General features: G+C 47.7%; 6 protein-coding genes across 6 annotated transcripts; 5 read left to right on the top strand and 1 right to left on the bottom strand.

Moving 5' to 3' along the window:
- Window positions 1-782: 782 nt before the first annotated feature.
- Window positions 783-2,860, top strand: PENARI_c037G06169 (uncharacterized protein; the record flags this gene model as incomplete). The annotated part of the gene is made up of 3 exons (XM_022636919.1): window positions 783-1,328; window positions 1,428-2,409; window positions 2,469-2,860. The coding sequence occupies 3 exons, from the start codon at window positions 783-785 to the stop codon at window positions 2,858-2,860; spliced, it is 1,920 nt and encodes a 639-aa protein (XP_022483197.1).
- Window positions 2,861-4,334: 1,474 nt separating this feature from the next.
- Window positions 4,335-6,181, top strand: PENARI_c037G11871 (MDR family MFS transporter; the record flags this gene model as incomplete). The annotated part of the gene is made up of 4 exons (XM_022636946.1): window positions 4,335-4,532; window positions 4,594-5,488; window positions 5,544-6,001; window positions 6,065-6,181. 4 exons carry the CDS (start codon window positions 4,335-4,337, stop codon window positions 6,179-6,181), a joined length of 1,668 nt encoding a protein of 555 aa, XP_022483237.1.
- A 1,225-nt stretch (window positions 6,182-7,406) lies between these two features.
- PENARI_c037G06051 (uncharacterized protein) lies at window positions 7,407-9,072 on the bottom strand (the record flags this gene model as incomplete). Its single annotated transcript, XM_022636918.1, has 5 exons — window positions 7,407-7,514; window positions 7,598-8,295; window positions 8,393-8,478; window positions 8,549-8,849; window positions 8,949-9,072. The coding sequence occupies 5 exons, from the start codon at window positions 9,070-9,072 to the stop codon at window positions 7,407-7,409; spliced, it is 1,317 nt and encodes a 438-aa protein (XP_022483214.1).
- A 531-nt stretch (window positions 9,073-9,603) lies between these two features.
- Window positions 9,604-10,059, top strand: PENARI_c037G00954 (uncharacterized protein; the record flags this gene model as incomplete). The annotated part of the gene is made up of 2 exons (XM_022636888.1): window positions 9,604-9,759; window positions 9,829-10,059. 2 exons carry the CDS (start codon window positions 9,604-9,606, stop codon window positions 10,057-10,059), a joined length of 387 nt encoding a protein of 128 aa, XP_022483252.1.
- A 1,160-nt stretch (window positions 10,060-11,219) lies between these two features.
- Window positions 11,220-12,565, top strand: PENARI_c037G03450 (uncharacterized protein; the record flags this gene model as incomplete). The annotated part of the gene is made up of 4 exons (XM_022636905.1): window positions 11,220-11,430; window positions 11,484-11,773; window positions 11,856-11,915; window positions 11,975-12,565. The coding sequence occupies 4 exons, from the start codon at window positions 11,220-11,222 to the stop codon at window positions 12,563-12,565; spliced, it is 1,152 nt and encodes a 383-aa protein (XP_022483242.1).
- Window positions 12,566-13,017: 452 nt separating this feature from the next.
- PENARI_c037G01405 (uncharacterized protein) lies at window positions 13,018-14,274 on the top strand (the record flags this gene model as incomplete). The annotated part of the gene is made up of 4 exons (XM_022636893.1): window positions 13,018-13,417; window positions 13,469-13,635; window positions 13,684-14,073; window positions 14,128-14,274. 4 exons carry the CDS (start codon window positions 13,018-13,020, stop codon window positions 14,272-14,274), a joined length of 1,104 nt encoding a protein of 367 aa, XP_022483241.1.
- Between the last annotated feature and the right edge of the window lie 1,532 nt (window positions 14,275-15,806).

The raw sequence follows: 15,806 nt of genomic DNA, 5'->3' as shown, positions 1-15,806 counted from the left end.
GGATGTTTTGGTGGCATCATCATATCGGCGCCTGCCTAAAAGCGGTTTAGCGTGGCCTTTAATTTGCCAGGCGGTGTAAATGTATAAACAGCTTCAGACAGATCGATTTCAACTGTCACAATTCGCCTCTTTTCTAGTCAAGATGAATTTACTTGACCTTCCTTATGATATAAACTACCAGGTCTTCTAATTTTTGGATATTACAGTGACATCAACTCGCTCTCGCAATCCTCAAAGCTGGCTCATCACCTGTTTATACTATTGCCACAGTTTGGATGCAATACGGATTCTGATTGAGGAGGCCTGCGAAACTGGAAATATCTCAGTGTTGAAAATCATGATGATGTGATCCCGGGCTGTTGGAATATTGCCCAATCAGCAGGTTACTCTTTTCACCAGTGGATATCTACCGGTTCTTAACTTACTCCTTGATCTTGGACCACAACCGATATGGTTAAAACGGTCGAACCTGCGCGTGTTGCTGCAGTGGATAATCTGCTCAGAATCGGCATCCCTTTGAGCGAGCGTCCCCCTGGTGGATATTCATAATAGAAGGTTATACACGTGATTTAGTAACCTACTTTTGCCCCTATTTAAAACCAACTATTGCGGTTTCTAACCTAGAAAACCAAAAGCCGCGGTGGTTTTCGAAACTAGGTACCTCTCTTGACTGGGGCCGCGCTAATACCAGCCTTCAACTAGTTACGGTGTATTTAATCACCACCTCTCGTGGACTCTTTGCCTATTTATCGGGAGGGAAAAAACTCAGACTCCCTTCTGAAATGACATATCTCACCAACGTCGGCCATGGTCCACTGAAGGTCCCTGGATTCGGGGGGATTCCACTGGATTTCGAGCTCCCTCCGGAGTCCCGTTTTGCCCATGGACTAGTGGACTATCGCCACTCGCCTCGCTTAACCAAGCGTGAGATGGCTATGCTACGATTAATACAACATATCACTGAGACTCCCGGCTGGCATCGCTTAGTCCTAGATCCGGACGAGGAACAACTTACCCAGTGGCACCGGGAGGTAGTGAAAGGCCCGGAAGGCTTTCTAATTAGCGATCTCGCGTGGGACTGGTGCATCTCGGAATTACGCGAAAAAGCGAAGATCTGGCAGGGCACGGGCCGTCTGTTGGTTTTTGATAGCTCCTCAGCTGTGTGTCAAACGGATGCGTCGGATTCGGGAGTATCCTTGGAAGACTTTCAAAGACAAGTGGCTCAATTAGGGCCACAGGCAGATCATGAATCTCCGCTAGTGGATCCATCGCTATATCCCCTTGTTTACGCTCGAACACCGGTATTAACTAGTGGCGGACAAGTGACCGTGCGTGATTTATGGTGTTTGACCGGGGAAGTTGACAAAGAGCCCCCAGCATATCCTTTCGATCAACTTAGGTGACGACCGATTCATCTTGGTCGCCAGCCTGGATACGGTGGTCCCGAAAGCTGCTACTCGAATCGCTTTCAATGGCTACCCTGCGAGATAAAATTCCTCTCTGAGGATCCCCTGGATGTTGGAATCAACTCCTATATCAACAATCTAAACCCGAAAAATCACCAAGATCTGTATGGGCATCTTGAACGTCTTATCACCTGCTCGATACCCTCGTGGAACGAGGTTCTGTTCTACGGTAATACGCGTGGCCGTCATCCGCCGCGGATTCTCACATACGGTTGCCATATCCACAATTATATGGAAGACCGCAAAATTTTCCACGAAGTAGAACGGATGCTTCACTGGAAAGCGATCTGCAATACTTGGGAAGAGTGGCAAAATCGATGTGACAATGTTCGCGAGTATGTCTCTGGCCCCGAGCCACCAACGTGGCAACAAGCAGAACCCTTGCCAAAGCTCTCGCCTAACTTACTAGATGAAATCCAACCTGAGCAATGGGAAATTCCCAAATTTCCGAGTCAAATTGCAAGATTTAAACGTCGTCGGCGAGCCTGGTTTAACCATCCCGAGCCTAGTGTTTCTTTTTCTTACGAGCAATGGAAGGATAGTAAATTTACTGGGCGCGCAATACTTCCGCAGAGGGTCGGTGAATTCCCAGACCCGTTACATCATCTATATATCCCTGTTCGTCTACAGGAGACTTTTCGACGAGATGGTCTTCAGGTGGTTATTGAAATATCTCGCATTGAACTCACACCGGAGAAGCCGACCTATTCCGGTGATACGTATTTTCAAACCGAGGGACTACGCAACGACCGCATTGCAGCTACGAGTCTGTTTGTTGTGGAAGCGCAAAACGTCACTCCGCCTCGTATCGCATTCGAGCATGAAGATAAAATACACGCAATAGAGTTCGAATGCAAGGTCCCGGACACAATGGCAACTGTTCTAGATGTGGAAAAGTTCGAGCTATGGGAGGAGAAAGCACCCCAAGCACTCCATACGTTCGGTTCTATTCCACTACCGGAAGGTCGTTTGCTAAGCTGGCCTAACACTTTTCGGTCGAAGCGAGAGTCGTTTACCTTGCGGATCCTACCCAACCCGGAAATTTAACTGTCATCAAGCTTCGCCTAGTTGATCCGCACTACCGTATCTGCTCCACGCGGAATGTGCCACCCCAGCAGCATGACTGGTGGGCCACTGAAGCGCAGCAGGCTGCAGGGCTAGATAAACGCTTACCCTCGGAGCTAGTGCAGCTTGTGATGGAGCAAACAGATTGGTGGCCTATTTCGAGAGCAGACTCTGGGCGTCTGCGCGAAGAGCTTCGTCGTGATCATGAGCGGAAACGCAAAGCTGTTGACGAGTGCGTTGGCCACCATCTTGTGAGCTATCTTCCGTACGATTACCATGCAGCCCGGGATGCGACAGATTCATCCGGAGTGGGATATGAGTCTCCGTAAATTCTCTTATCGGTTGCAAAGTATATACTTGACCATGCAGTCTATTCTTAGAGATAGCATCATCCTACCATCATCAATATGACTACAGTTTTTCCACCAGATTCTTCTTTCATGATATAGCTTCAATACTAGTGCGATAGCCACTTACAGAGACTGCTCTCTACGTCTGTACTGGACATGGGAGTGGTTGGTTGTGCTGTCTCCATTGATATCGACCTGTCTGCTATGTCAGACTGCCATCGTGCCATCCCCATTTCAGTATATAGTTTAATCTACATACAGATTCATGCATCAAAAGACCCTCTAATATCACTCTGCTTTTGCGAAGCCAGTTCACCTATATCAACCTTCCATACTTATGCAGCGAGCTGTTCAATGTTCCGAGGCTGCATCTCTGTTTTTCAAAGTGACAGACATAGGGACTCTGGCGATATTGTTATTTCGCTACCGCCCATAGTCGACTACACTCCTAATTCATCACTCCCTCCCAATTCATCACTCCCTCCCAATTCATCACTCCCTCCCAATTCATCACTCCCTCCCAATTCATCACTCCCTCCCAATTCATCACTCCCTCCCAATTCATCACTCCCTCCCAATTCATCACTCCCTCCCAATTCATCACTCCCTCCCAATTCATCACTCCCTCCCAATTCACCACTCTCCCTCGTATGCCCCAGCTGTATTCCTGGATACGCTCGACATCAACGAAACTTAGTAAACAACCGATCTATCAGAATTCAGTAATCGTTTATTCAATTCATCTATGAAAGATGCAAATCTGTTTAGCAACAAACACCCTAGTCCCAGCCTTATTGCGATAATATTTGGTTATTTGAAAACAGGGAGCTTATGCTGGAGCCATTTTTGCGGCTATTTAAGGTACAAATTACACAAAGACACAGAGAAAAAGACATCATTCGCGACCACATTTGCGTACAATGGGAACAAGAATGGAGCTTGACCACGGAAGGTGGGCAGTCACCAGATATTCCCGTGGATCGTGGATAAACTTCCCGTGATTCGGGTAGACCCGTTAGTCCCCACCAATGCCCCTTAATTTTCCCCGATCGGCCCTGATTTTCCGGCATAAATCACTTGTTCGGTCCCTGGCTCTTCCGAGCCTGGTGCACTCCTCTTCGAGATCTGATCGGAATGAAGAGGCAATATTATCGAATTCTAATTCTGTGGAGGTGGCATTGTAACACTAGGATCATGAGTCATCGACCGTCGAATTTCCTATTGTATCCCTCTGGAAAAGGAACTTAACTTATCTTAATTTGAACATGTAGTTCTGCCACGTGACTCTATTTTATGTGCGGCTCATGCACAATTCGGAACCGGCGTCTTTATTTTCTTTGTTCGAGGTTTCTATGTCGCCGGTCTGACGCGTTCTGCAATCCATGCGTTTGCCTATTATCAGATGCATTCTACAACACTCGCTTCAACGCGATTTACACATTAGATCTGGAATATGTCTTTGTCTCCAGATGAGACTAGAGCTACCAAGTCAGAAGAAGCTGGCGGTACTGCCCAACCCCAACATGAGAACAGTACTGAGGAACCAGAGGGAAACCCAACGGCGATGCACGGCTTCAAGCTCTGGGCCATTTTCATCGGTATATGTTTCGGTGCTTTCCTGATGTCCTTGGATATCTTCGTTATCGCAACAGTACTATTACCCACCCGCTTCCCGTCCTAGAAAATCGAATCATCTGACACACCATGGATAGGCCATTCCATCCATCACGTCCGACTTCAAGGATACGTCGCAGCTGGCCTGGTATCCGGCTGCCTACTCACTCACGACGTGCGCATTGACTCCGCTGGCAGGAAAGCTGAGCGCAACCTTTCCCCTGCGCTGGATCTACATCACATTCTTTTCCATCTTCATGGTCGGAAGCCTCATCTGTGGCTTTGCTCCGAATAGCAACAGCTTCATTGTGGGCCGTGCAGTCGCAGGCATCGGGGCGTCCGGTGTCGCGAGTGGTGGGTTTGTTATTGTTCTCACCGTTGCTTCGGACAAAGCGAAACCGCTCCTTATGGGCATCTGCAGCAGTTGCTTTGCTATGGGTCTAATCCTTGCACCCGTCATAGGTGGTGCTTTCACGCAAAAGGCAACATGGCGGTGGTGCTTCTGGGTCAACCTTCCTCCGGGTGCTGTGACATTGGTCGCTATGCTCTTGTTCTTCAAACCCCCATCTATTCAGCGCGATCGGACACCTCTCCAGCGGATCAAGAATCTGGATCTCGTTGGATGTGCAATCTTCATTCCCGCTATTTTCATGCTGCTTCTCGCTATGATGTGGGGCGGCACGGAAAAGCCTTGGGGCTCAGCAACTATCATCGGTCTCTTTGTGGGGTCAGGTGTGACGCTCATGCTGTTTGTTGGCTGGGAGCACTATAAGGGCGATGGCGCTATGATACCGGGGAATCTAATTGTCAGACGAACCATCACCTTCAGCGTCTTGTTTTCCTTCTGCCATTTCGGGTCTCTTGGCATCCTAAACTACTATCTTCCAGAGTGGTTCCAAGCCGTGGAAGGCGCAAGTCCGCTGGAAAGTGGTACGCGGGTTTTGGCTTCGGTTCTCGCTCAGATCGTGGGAACACTGTCTTCTGGTATTCTGGGTAAGCTTAACACTCGGATTTCACGTGGAAGGTATCAGCGACTGATACTAGACAGCGCGGAAAGTCAATTTCTACAACCCTTGGCTCTTCATTGGACCTCTCTTCATGTGCACCGCCGCAGCGTTATACACCCAGTTCACGGCTTTCAATACACCATCCAGCCATTGGATCGGGTTCCAAGTCATCCAGGGTCTCGGGGTCGGCATGGCCCAGCAAATGCCCTCTCTCATAGTCCAACTAGCAGTCCATGATAAACCGGAGCTCATGCCCGCTGCTATCTCTCTGAACTTATTCTTCCAGTATCTGGGTGCCACAGTCACACAGGTTATCGGAGGCATCGTGTTCCGTTCAATTCTGGGCAAATCCCTGCACGACCATGGTGTGAATGCCACACAGATAGCGTTGTTATCTGCCGCTGGAACTGCCGATATCCGTGAAATCACCAATGCGAACTTCCCCAAACTGTTGCGTCCGGTTTTGGAATCTTACAACAAAGCTATTACTTCCGCATTTGTGAGTGGCCCTTCCCTAGGCGAGGGTGTAGAGGGATTTTAGCTGACAGATGGACATCGGTAGTTTGTTGCAGTTGGTACGACGGCCGCGGCATTCTGTTTTGCTTTCGGGGTTAAGTGGACGAGAATCCATGCAGTAAAGAGTACTGATTCGGAGGCGGATGAGGTTGAACAGAAGTAGGGACCTGGTAAGCCTGTTCTACGGGTCTCGGGAGTAAGAGTAAGCCATTATCCGTGTACAGGAAGTAGGGGAGTGATCGATGTTGAGATAGATGAAGAAGGGAGAAAGACTAAGCTACCTAGACTAAGCTAGGTATTTAGCTATAGGTTTCTCGTACATAAATTCTAGAAGCAAGTTTTGTGATTTCCTGAAACATTTGAATATTCAAAAGTTGGATGTAAAAATGATTATATATAGGGCATTATAAAAATAGCACTTACTACGCTTTATATACAGTTAATATATACGTAGCCTATCTAAAACCTTCTTTATATAAAGGATATACTCCTTCTTACTTTAGGAGTAGATTAAAATATCGTTTAGATAGATAATATAATAGATATTAAGTAAATCGCTTAATACGCGGTTAATATACGACTAAAATATTATAGGCGTATTAGCTAGCCTAAATAGTATAACTATGTATTTAAAATAACTATACTAGGTATAAAACGCGGTTTTCAACTTATCCCTCTTACGAATATAGATCCTATAATAGGTATCCTAAATGTTAAAACTGGAGATACGATAAATGATGCTAGTACGCATGTAGGTCAAGGCCAACGAGGTTGTTTAGTCTGATCTCTCTCTCATGAGAGAGAGATCCTATTTAACGAGGCATTACCCCTGAGCTATACTATACACGGTAGGTTCAATGCTGATTATGAGCTTCATGCTTGGCAAAGCAGGCATTTCATGCCTGGAGATGCCTGGATAAGCCATGAATCTCAACACTAAATATTAAGCTAGATATAGATCCTCGTACCTAATAACCGGTCTATAGTCTCGCTGATTAATAATAAAGGGTATCGATTCTTAATCGTGAGCTTATTAAGACCCCGATAGTTCGAGGTGCTGCATCCCACATTCCCAACTAAAATTTTGTTGAGGGATCGTAGAGATACATAGTTCGTTTTTCTCTTTCTCTCTCTCTCTTCCCTGTTCTTCTCCGTCCACACAGATTCATTCCGAAATTACATAATAATTCCGTGTTTCTTTGTTTTGTTCTCTAGAGGTTATGAGCACCTTCTAGCCCGTCGATTTCAGACCAATCAACGACCTGTTTTCTCTGCTTTCCAGAGACCCTTCGAACTCATATTCGGGGACATCAGTCACGAACAATGGCCGATGTTAACCTGCATAATTTGCTGCGGGCTATCAGCCAAAGCAAGCCCTCAACTGGCGTCTACTGCTCGTAGAGAACTCCGTGCTCCAATTCATGCTCCATGCTGGCGCGAACAAAGGCTGCGGATCCCAATACGCTATTGTATACGAGTGGTCGCTCGGTATAGTACTAAAATCACATGTGGTCAGTTTCCTTCATCTCAAAAGTGCGCAAGTACCACCACAAATGAGTTTCCCCGTTTTCATTCGTACCTCGTAGTTAGCGGTGGAGTTCAAGCTGCACACACCCACGGTTCCGTTGTAGCTTAGGGTGCCGTCTTGATTCTCCACGACGAATCTGTCCACAAGTGTGCGATAGGCCCGAGTGGCGACCCTGGTATAATTTGCCCGGAAATGGGCAATGGGGTTCTCAGAGGGGGGCTCTTGAGGGTTGTTGTCTTGCAGAAGGCCAAGTCGCACCCCCTTGTAGAGGGCATAGGTGAACATGGCAGACCCACTAGCTTCAATGTAGTTGCCTGTTCGTCCGGGGGAGGACATCACTTGCCACCAGCAGCCAGACGCCGGATCCACTGCTTGGACGACAGCGTTGGCGAGGTCAACGAATCTTGCACGCCATGTCGCCACCCGGGAGTCCATGAGCGGGAGCTCTAGAAGGTCAACCAATCCCATCATGAACCAGCCGAGCGCACGATCCCAGACGATTAGACTGGCGCCAGTCGTGGGGTTGGCCCAGGAGGCGGTTTTGGTTGCATCATATCCATGGAAAAGAAGGCCCGTCGTATTATCATAACAATGCTCCCACAAGAGTTCGATCTGATGGAAGAGGTCATTGTTGACCTCGGTCATGTTGGCAATATCCATATTCGCGGTATACAAAGGGTAGAATGACAACAGTGAGAACATTCCATCCAAATAGCTCCAATTTGGATAGATATAATACCACAGTCCGCCTGTCTCAGTATCAGCAAAGAACAAGAACTTGGCGAAGTCGACGGGTAGGTGAAGAAAACGAAGGGACAGGGCCATGGATGGTAACAGAATGATTACCGAATATATTCCGCGGCTGCAGATCAATCGAGGCACGCAGAGCAGCAAGTGTCTGCTTGTATGTGCTGGTCCCAGTTTCGTCGTATCTAAGGTCCCGGTTTTGACTTGATTAGGAAACCCATGCGGGCCGAAGGGGTGGTTGCATCAAGGACGTACAGGTACAACAGTCCTCTACCCACGGAGAGGCGGTCGAGAGGAAGCCTGGCATCTTTGGTTGCATTATCAACCACGTCAACAACACTGTCAGCGCTTGCGCTGACGTAGATTTTCCAGTTTTGCTCCATGTAACGACCCGAAGGCGACTCTATTAGTTCCATGATGGCAGTCTGGAAAATCCCAACCTGCAAAAGCGATGATGAATCGGTTTGGTTTTCGAGAATGGCCTGTCCACGCGAGATGATGCTGTCGGCCATTCGAGCCGAGTAGGGGCGTGCAGTGGTGCTGGCGGATGCAGACACTCCATTGGGTTGATTGAAGAGCAGTACGCACAATATGAGGAGCGACGAAAATAATGGGCTTCGCAATGCCATTTCCTTGGATTCACCTCAACTCTTACGCACAATGGCAGGCTTGTCAAATTGCGGTCGGACGGATAGGATGAATTTGCGATTCAACCTCCGAGACTCCAGGGCTGACGTGTGTGGAGGCCTCAGTTGGAGCTGCTGTGATGGGCCAATCATATTCAGGTTTAGTTATAGACCCGTGTCGTAGTAGATCGGGGCATGATCTTCATTCGCAATGCACTTAAGGTTTATCGACCCTGGGAGAAGGGTTTTAGTCCACACGTAATGATGTATTTCTCCTCAATCTTCTATTGCTGGTAGATTTCACCAACCTCACGTGCGTGAGACTTAACTAAATTGGCGTGTACGGGGTTGTGAATAACGCTTTCTTGAGTATGAGAACAACGCCTTTCCGCGAACGTATCGGCCCGACATTAATCCGGAACATCAATATACTGCGACTGCAGTGTTCCGGGATCGACGACCTGATTAACATTATAGTATCACAAACCATAGATGTGAACCCACTAACAGTGGTCAAAAAGCCCAAGTGCAGACCTGGTTGCTGGGTGACAATCAGTGTGACGTCCCAGACACCCCTCAGCCAGCGATGCCAGTCAAGCACAACAGGCGGTTATATCGAGCAACCGTCGAAAGTGACTCGGTCCAATTTCGAAGCTTGCAACCGAATGGAGCTTGTATTCATCAATGGGATCTCGATTTGGTGCTGAGGTCTTGATACGATCTATCCAGTGGGCTAAACTGGCAGGTGTGCTTTCGGATCTTCTGTCAACTGACGACTCAACGAATGCAAGGGTTGCGATACGATCAGAGTTGGAGAAATGGCATCTGGAGACAGAACAAGTTAGTGATCAATTCCCTGTCCTTGGGTCATAAGTATTTGGGTTCAGTCTTTGCTAACTTTGGAAATAGGCATTGACAGAGATTCTGAGACTTGAAAACGTGTCAGCAAATGTCAGCCAGATTCGGGTGATGTATCTCGGCATCAGCAGCATCAAATTTCAGTATCTACATTCTCTTACCTGCTTGCTGAAAGGCGACGAGTCTTCATCGGCCCTTCTCTTATTCTCTGCTCATGAAGCTATCTCGACATTGAGCTCTAGGGTCTCGAATTGGAGTTCTGTATACAACGGTGTGGTCTGATAAGAGCAAAGTCAAAATCCACTACTAGTAAATACTCTCTAACTCAAACACCAAAGGCAACTTCTATATTGCCCCTTCACCCCATTTTGCGTGGTATTTGACAACATCATCCACCCACAAAACTATCATATTTCGACAATCGAACAAGACCTCGGACTTCTATCCGCAACTGTCAATTACTTCAAGGCGATGCAATCCCAGATGCGCTTGATAGCCACCGTCTGCTCAAGACTCGAGAACACCGCATCTATTTTCCTCAAACTGGCACAAAATCTTGTTTCCTATCGCGCATCGACCAAGAAAGCTGCGCCGCCCGCACCCTATAAGCAAGCAATCAAAACTACAGCCACAGTCAGACCCTTGCAGATCTCATGGATCCTGAGGTGGGTGACTTGAACGTGGCGAACTATGTTGAATGGCTCCCCGCAGATATGGATACTACATGGCCCTTGCCTGAAGCTGAGAGGCACGAACCGGTTTCTTCTCGTCCGGGCGACCGAGGGCAGATGTTGGGTAATATGTTTGATTGGTTCTCATGGTATTCATACTATGCGGGGACTGGGGAATGAGGCATGATCATCGCCACTATGACATCCCGCTCGAAGTCCGAGGACACTAATATTCAAGACTGTATTTCCCTGCACCACGGGTGATATAAACTCGAAACTTGTCCGAGTAAAAGGGGTCACGCGAGAAAGCCTTTGTTGTTTTTCTGCATTTGTAAAGCAGTGCGAACCAACCGAATAGGAGATCCGCCAACAATATGTGGCTATGCTGAGCGTTGTAGATCTCGGCGCTAAACTCGATCGGGTTGAATCCGCGAGATAACCATGGAAATGTGGGTCCGGCTGTGCTTACGTCGCACTGCTAGCCCTAACTGGAAATTGGTTTGGTACCAAGTCTTGGAAGAGGTTTGAGGGCTAGGGGTATAAAAGGATGTTCCTGTCCCGTGGAGTCATACCTGTTTCTATCTCACATGTGTACACTGAACCTCTATATCTACTTTCTAGCTCATGATATCATCTCAAGGCATGGAAAAGCAACCTTTCGCTGTGGATCAGAATCCTCCACCATATACCCCTTCGCAGACCCATCCATATCATGCATATACTGCACGACAGGATAATTACGACTTCATGAGTCGCGATTCAAATCTAGTCATGCCTTACCACAACCATCGACCACAGCCACAAGCTGGGCAGTGGCATTCTTCCGAGTATCACAATACCAATAGCACATATCAACAACCATGGGGACCTTCATATCAAGCTGGACCGTCGACCCAGTCATCCTTCTTCTCTACAAACCAATCACAACACCAATCCCAGCCTTACAGCCCAAAACGGTCTCAAAGACCATGCGTCATCCCCCGTAAGAAAAAATGTCATTTCCGAATCTTCATATCATCTAACAAAAAGCAATAGAAATAACAACAATCTTCGACGGCCCAAACATGAGCCCCTTCGCCCGACCCCGGGTCCCAGAACTCGAACCCCAAACCGATCTCAGCGAAAGAGAATTACTAAACTTCATCGACGGTCTAAATGAAGCATTCATGGCAAACCCCGCACTCCGAGCAACGGGTCAGATTGGCATGATGGTTGGGTTTGTGCCGCTGGCTACAACCCAGATTATAGGTAATAGCTTGGAAGCTGCTGCTGGTTTGGCGGGTGCCGGTGTTTCTGCTATTCGGACGAAACAGTATCTGAAGAAGGTTAATCAGGTTACTTTCGGGCCGAGGGGGTTTTGTGCTAGGGTTGTTAAGACGGAGAAGATGCTTTCGCTTATTGGGATAGGGGGCTCCTTCTCCTCAGATCAGTATTGTGCTCTTGTTGGGAGGAAATCTTCCGATGACGGTTCGTCAACTGGAGGGTCCGGTTCAAGGACCTATAGCCCTGAACAGACTGTTACATAGATTCAAAGCCCCCTCGAAAAGAGAATGGCACTGCTCGGTGATCGCGTTATGAGACTTTCGTTCGATAATGTGGCTTCACCGGCTGAAGCGGACAACTGGATAAAGAAATGGGGTACATACTCTGCGCAAAAGGCAGAGCAGAAACAACTCAAAAATCTGAAAGAGAAAGAAGAAAAGCAGAGTCGCAAATCCGACAAGGCGGCAAGAAAGGCTGGACGAAAGGGACGGAGGGCTGACGACGAAATTGCCGATATCATGGACGAGATCGATGATCTTCAATATCAAATTCAGGGCTTGGATATGAGTCGGGGGAAAGATGAGAAGACTGAGCGCGAGTTACGCAGGGATTTGAGAAGGTTGGAGAGGAAGCTCGCGGAGTTGGAGGAGGATAAGGAGTATGATATTTCTCGCAAGTGTAGCAGGGTGCATAGAAAGGAGACTAGGAGGAATGAGAAGGAAACTAAGAAGATTAACAGGCTCTACTGGATTGTCATCTTGCCTGTGGATCAGAATCCTCCTGATGAGGAACATGACTTGGAGTCAGAGGAAGAGGAGGAACGGGCTGTTACAGATAAGGCTTCAACGGTTTAGGCTACTTGGCAATTGCATTTATAATCTTGTTAAACCAGATCATAAGGTGAATGGAAATATTGAAAGCCATGAAAATTGGATTTCTCAAAATAAAAGTGGTTTTGAAGGTCCCACAGAAGTGCTTCAAAGAACTGTTATAGCAAACTCTACATCGCACGGTGATAATTGGTTCCATTTCATCCTGTATAAACTTGACGAGATGAAAGTCGTTGCAATGAAGCACTTCTTCATCATCAGAAGGCCGGAAACTGGGCATTCATAATGTGCAATAGGCCTCGCTCTAAAGCAACGGCCCAACTAAACCCACTCTGGCGATGATTGGACGATGGCTAGCTTTCAATTCAGTCTAGCTCCATCCGTGCTGATATGCGGGGTCCGTTGCCGCAGATAACGCTGAGAGGTGTCCTGCGAGCTCTTACAACTCTTCAGCTGCTCAAATATCCTACCACATCATGCAGAAGACCATCATAGCATATATTTTAGGCATCGCCAACCTCTCAGCGGTGGCAGCGTTAGACGCGCAACTCGTCCTATCTCCGATCTCCGAGGTCTCGAATGTATTGCCCCAGCACGGCGATCACAGTATCGATGAGAGTATATCGGCTGCAATAAAGAACCACCCAGACCCAGTCGCCGCCTATATCTCGCTCCAGAGTGAGGATAGTCGAGCGGAGACTGAAGAGGTACTGGCTGAGCCGCGTCTCTTGCAGATTATGGGTGCAGCTAAGCCAGAGTGGATGACTGAGGGAGACAAAATGCGACTGCGTAGAAAAGGGACAAAGTTTATGGATATCACTGACCATGAAGCTTTTTATGCGGGGCAGACGCACGACGCGGGGGCCAAGAGGCCAAGTGAGCTTTCTGGCGAGCATTCTAGATGATCGGGTTAACAATGTTCACTAGATACCCCTGAGCTGATTCATGAAAGACTTATTCGATCTCTCTTCCCCTACATAGATACAGGAAGAATGCTCGATGTGCTCAAGCATATGACCGGTTATTACAACCGTTACTTCAACGATATCCACGGAGAATTGAGCTCCGAATGGCTTCATGATCATATTTCTCAAGTATGCGTCCCCAGCTCCACTAGTGGGTCTATAGAAGAGGATTGACAGGCCATGGACCAGATCATTGCCAACTCCCCGCTCGACACCCACATCTCGCTGGAGTACTTCACCCACTCTTTCCGTCAATCCTCTATTATCGCTCGCTTCGAGCCAAAAGTCCGCAACTTCTCGCATTCTTTGACTATCCTCGGCGCGCACCAAGATTCTGCAAACTACCTGTTCCCACTCCTGCCAGCCCCCGGCGCGGACGATGACGGTTCTGGCACCGTTAGTATTCTCGAGGCGTTTCGCGTCCTAGCAGAAGCCGGTTTCACTCCCAAAGATGGCCCGGTGGAATTTCACTGGTATGCTGCCGAGGAGGGTGGCTTACTAGGCAGTCAAGCTATTGCCCGGTACAAGAAAGAACAAGGAGCGCGCATTGGCGCAATGATTGAGTTTGTGGGTTATCCGCATTCAATTGTAACTTGAGCTTACGGCAGACGATTTGTCAAGGACATGACTGCATTTATTGCCAAGAATGCAACGGAGACTATCGGTTTCATTTCTACTGAAGCCGATGCAGTTCTGACGGCCTGGACGGCCAATTTGAGCAACAAATACGTCTCTATCCCTGCCAAGGTCTATGACCTTCCGGCGTAAGTCAGCTCTTCTCTCGCAAACTGGAAGCTCATCTGATCAAGGAGGAATGCATATTCGGATTACATGTCCTACTCACGACTCAATTATCCGTCTTCTTTCGCTTCTGAGGGAAATCCCGCTGCCGGTGGCTTGATTGGTGAATACGATCCATACATTCACGGGGTTAACGACACCATATGGATCGATGATGAAACGGGTTATTTTTCTGTTGACGTTAGTTTCCGCCCCTTTCTAGGGAATATCTGCTGAGTTAATACTACAGCACATGGCGAGGTTCACCGAGTTGGCAATTGCATTTGCCATAGAGCAGGCGGGGTGGGACAATGAGTGGAGATAGGTACTGTAGCAGCACAACTTCTGTTCCAGAAAGACTCTTGTGCATCTGAGCCCAAATGAGTTTGCTTGTGTCTCCTTGGGATGTACCTACCATATGCTTTCTGTAGATATTCCATACATGGAAGCGCTGTTTACCTTGAATATCTTGAGGATATTGCGCCACGTCGCGCCCTTAACAAAATCTCAATTGGCCGACTGATACTCGTACTAGAATGAAACCAATTGAAAATCAAAGCAGAAGGTAAGATATGTAGAACCTTATATCAGACCAGCCAAACCATCGAAAAGTCCCTTACTACTGCAAATAATCACGTAGACGTTAGCCTTTTCAAATAAAACTAACGGACATACGGTGTTTAGCAGTCATCACATATATGAACCCAAACGATAAGAGGGTCGAAGTAAAAGTCGGCCTAACCAGAATAAGCACGCTAATATGCGCTAATTTAGTTCACCGGGAGCTACGTCATATCTCCCCACCGAATCTCAGCCAGCTAAACAGTTCGGATATCCGTACTGTCGCATGCTGTAGTTAACATCGTAATATCAGCTTGGAACTAGAGAGACAATTTTGTCTCAAATGCCCTTGCGGACTATCTTACACGGTGCTGTACAATGATAATCCCTTGTTTCATACCTGCTACAGTACAGTATAACTAATGCAATATAAACTTTTAGGAAATTATGTTCCACTCAAAAAATCTGCTAACCTGTCAACCACATTTAAATCCGATGTCAAATTGCCTTGGTCTCTTGAGATTACCAATCCTAAGGACAAACTCTGCTTCCCTTCAGAGAACAGCCACCCAACAGAACATTTTGTTAAATAAGCCAACCTCCCAGTTGACGGATATGACGCCATCAATCTGCGTCATACCTAAAATTCTCACTGCAGAATGGACCAGATGCATCCCAGGGCGCGGTGGAACCTCGGCAGTGAAATCAAGGCAAGGAGCGCTGAATGTAGTTCGCGGTCTGAGAAAAATCGAAGGACCCAGTCAGCTGAAAGATCCAATACCATTCAGGCAATGATGAAATCCCCTTGAAATAAGCTCCACCAGCAAGGAAGAGTGGAGTGGCGGTGGATTACCAGCAGTCCGCCACTCCCGACCGAGTTCCCGAATGGGAGAGTCAACCGCTTGTTGGCTCTCGGCATGCCGAGTGGAGACATCGGGATTGAAAACCGTGAGGTTCCA

This window comes from Penicillium arizonense (genome assembly GCF_001773325.1).
Source record: "Penicillium arizonense strain CBS 141311 chromosome Unknown PENARI_contig037, whole genome shotgun sequence".
Lineage (NCBI taxonomy): Eukaryota > Fungi > Ascomycota > Eurotiomycetes > Eurotiales > Aspergillaceae > Penicillium > Penicillium arizonense.
Note: the sequence above shows the minus strand (reverse complement) of the source record. Positions and strands in the feature narration are given on the sequence as shown.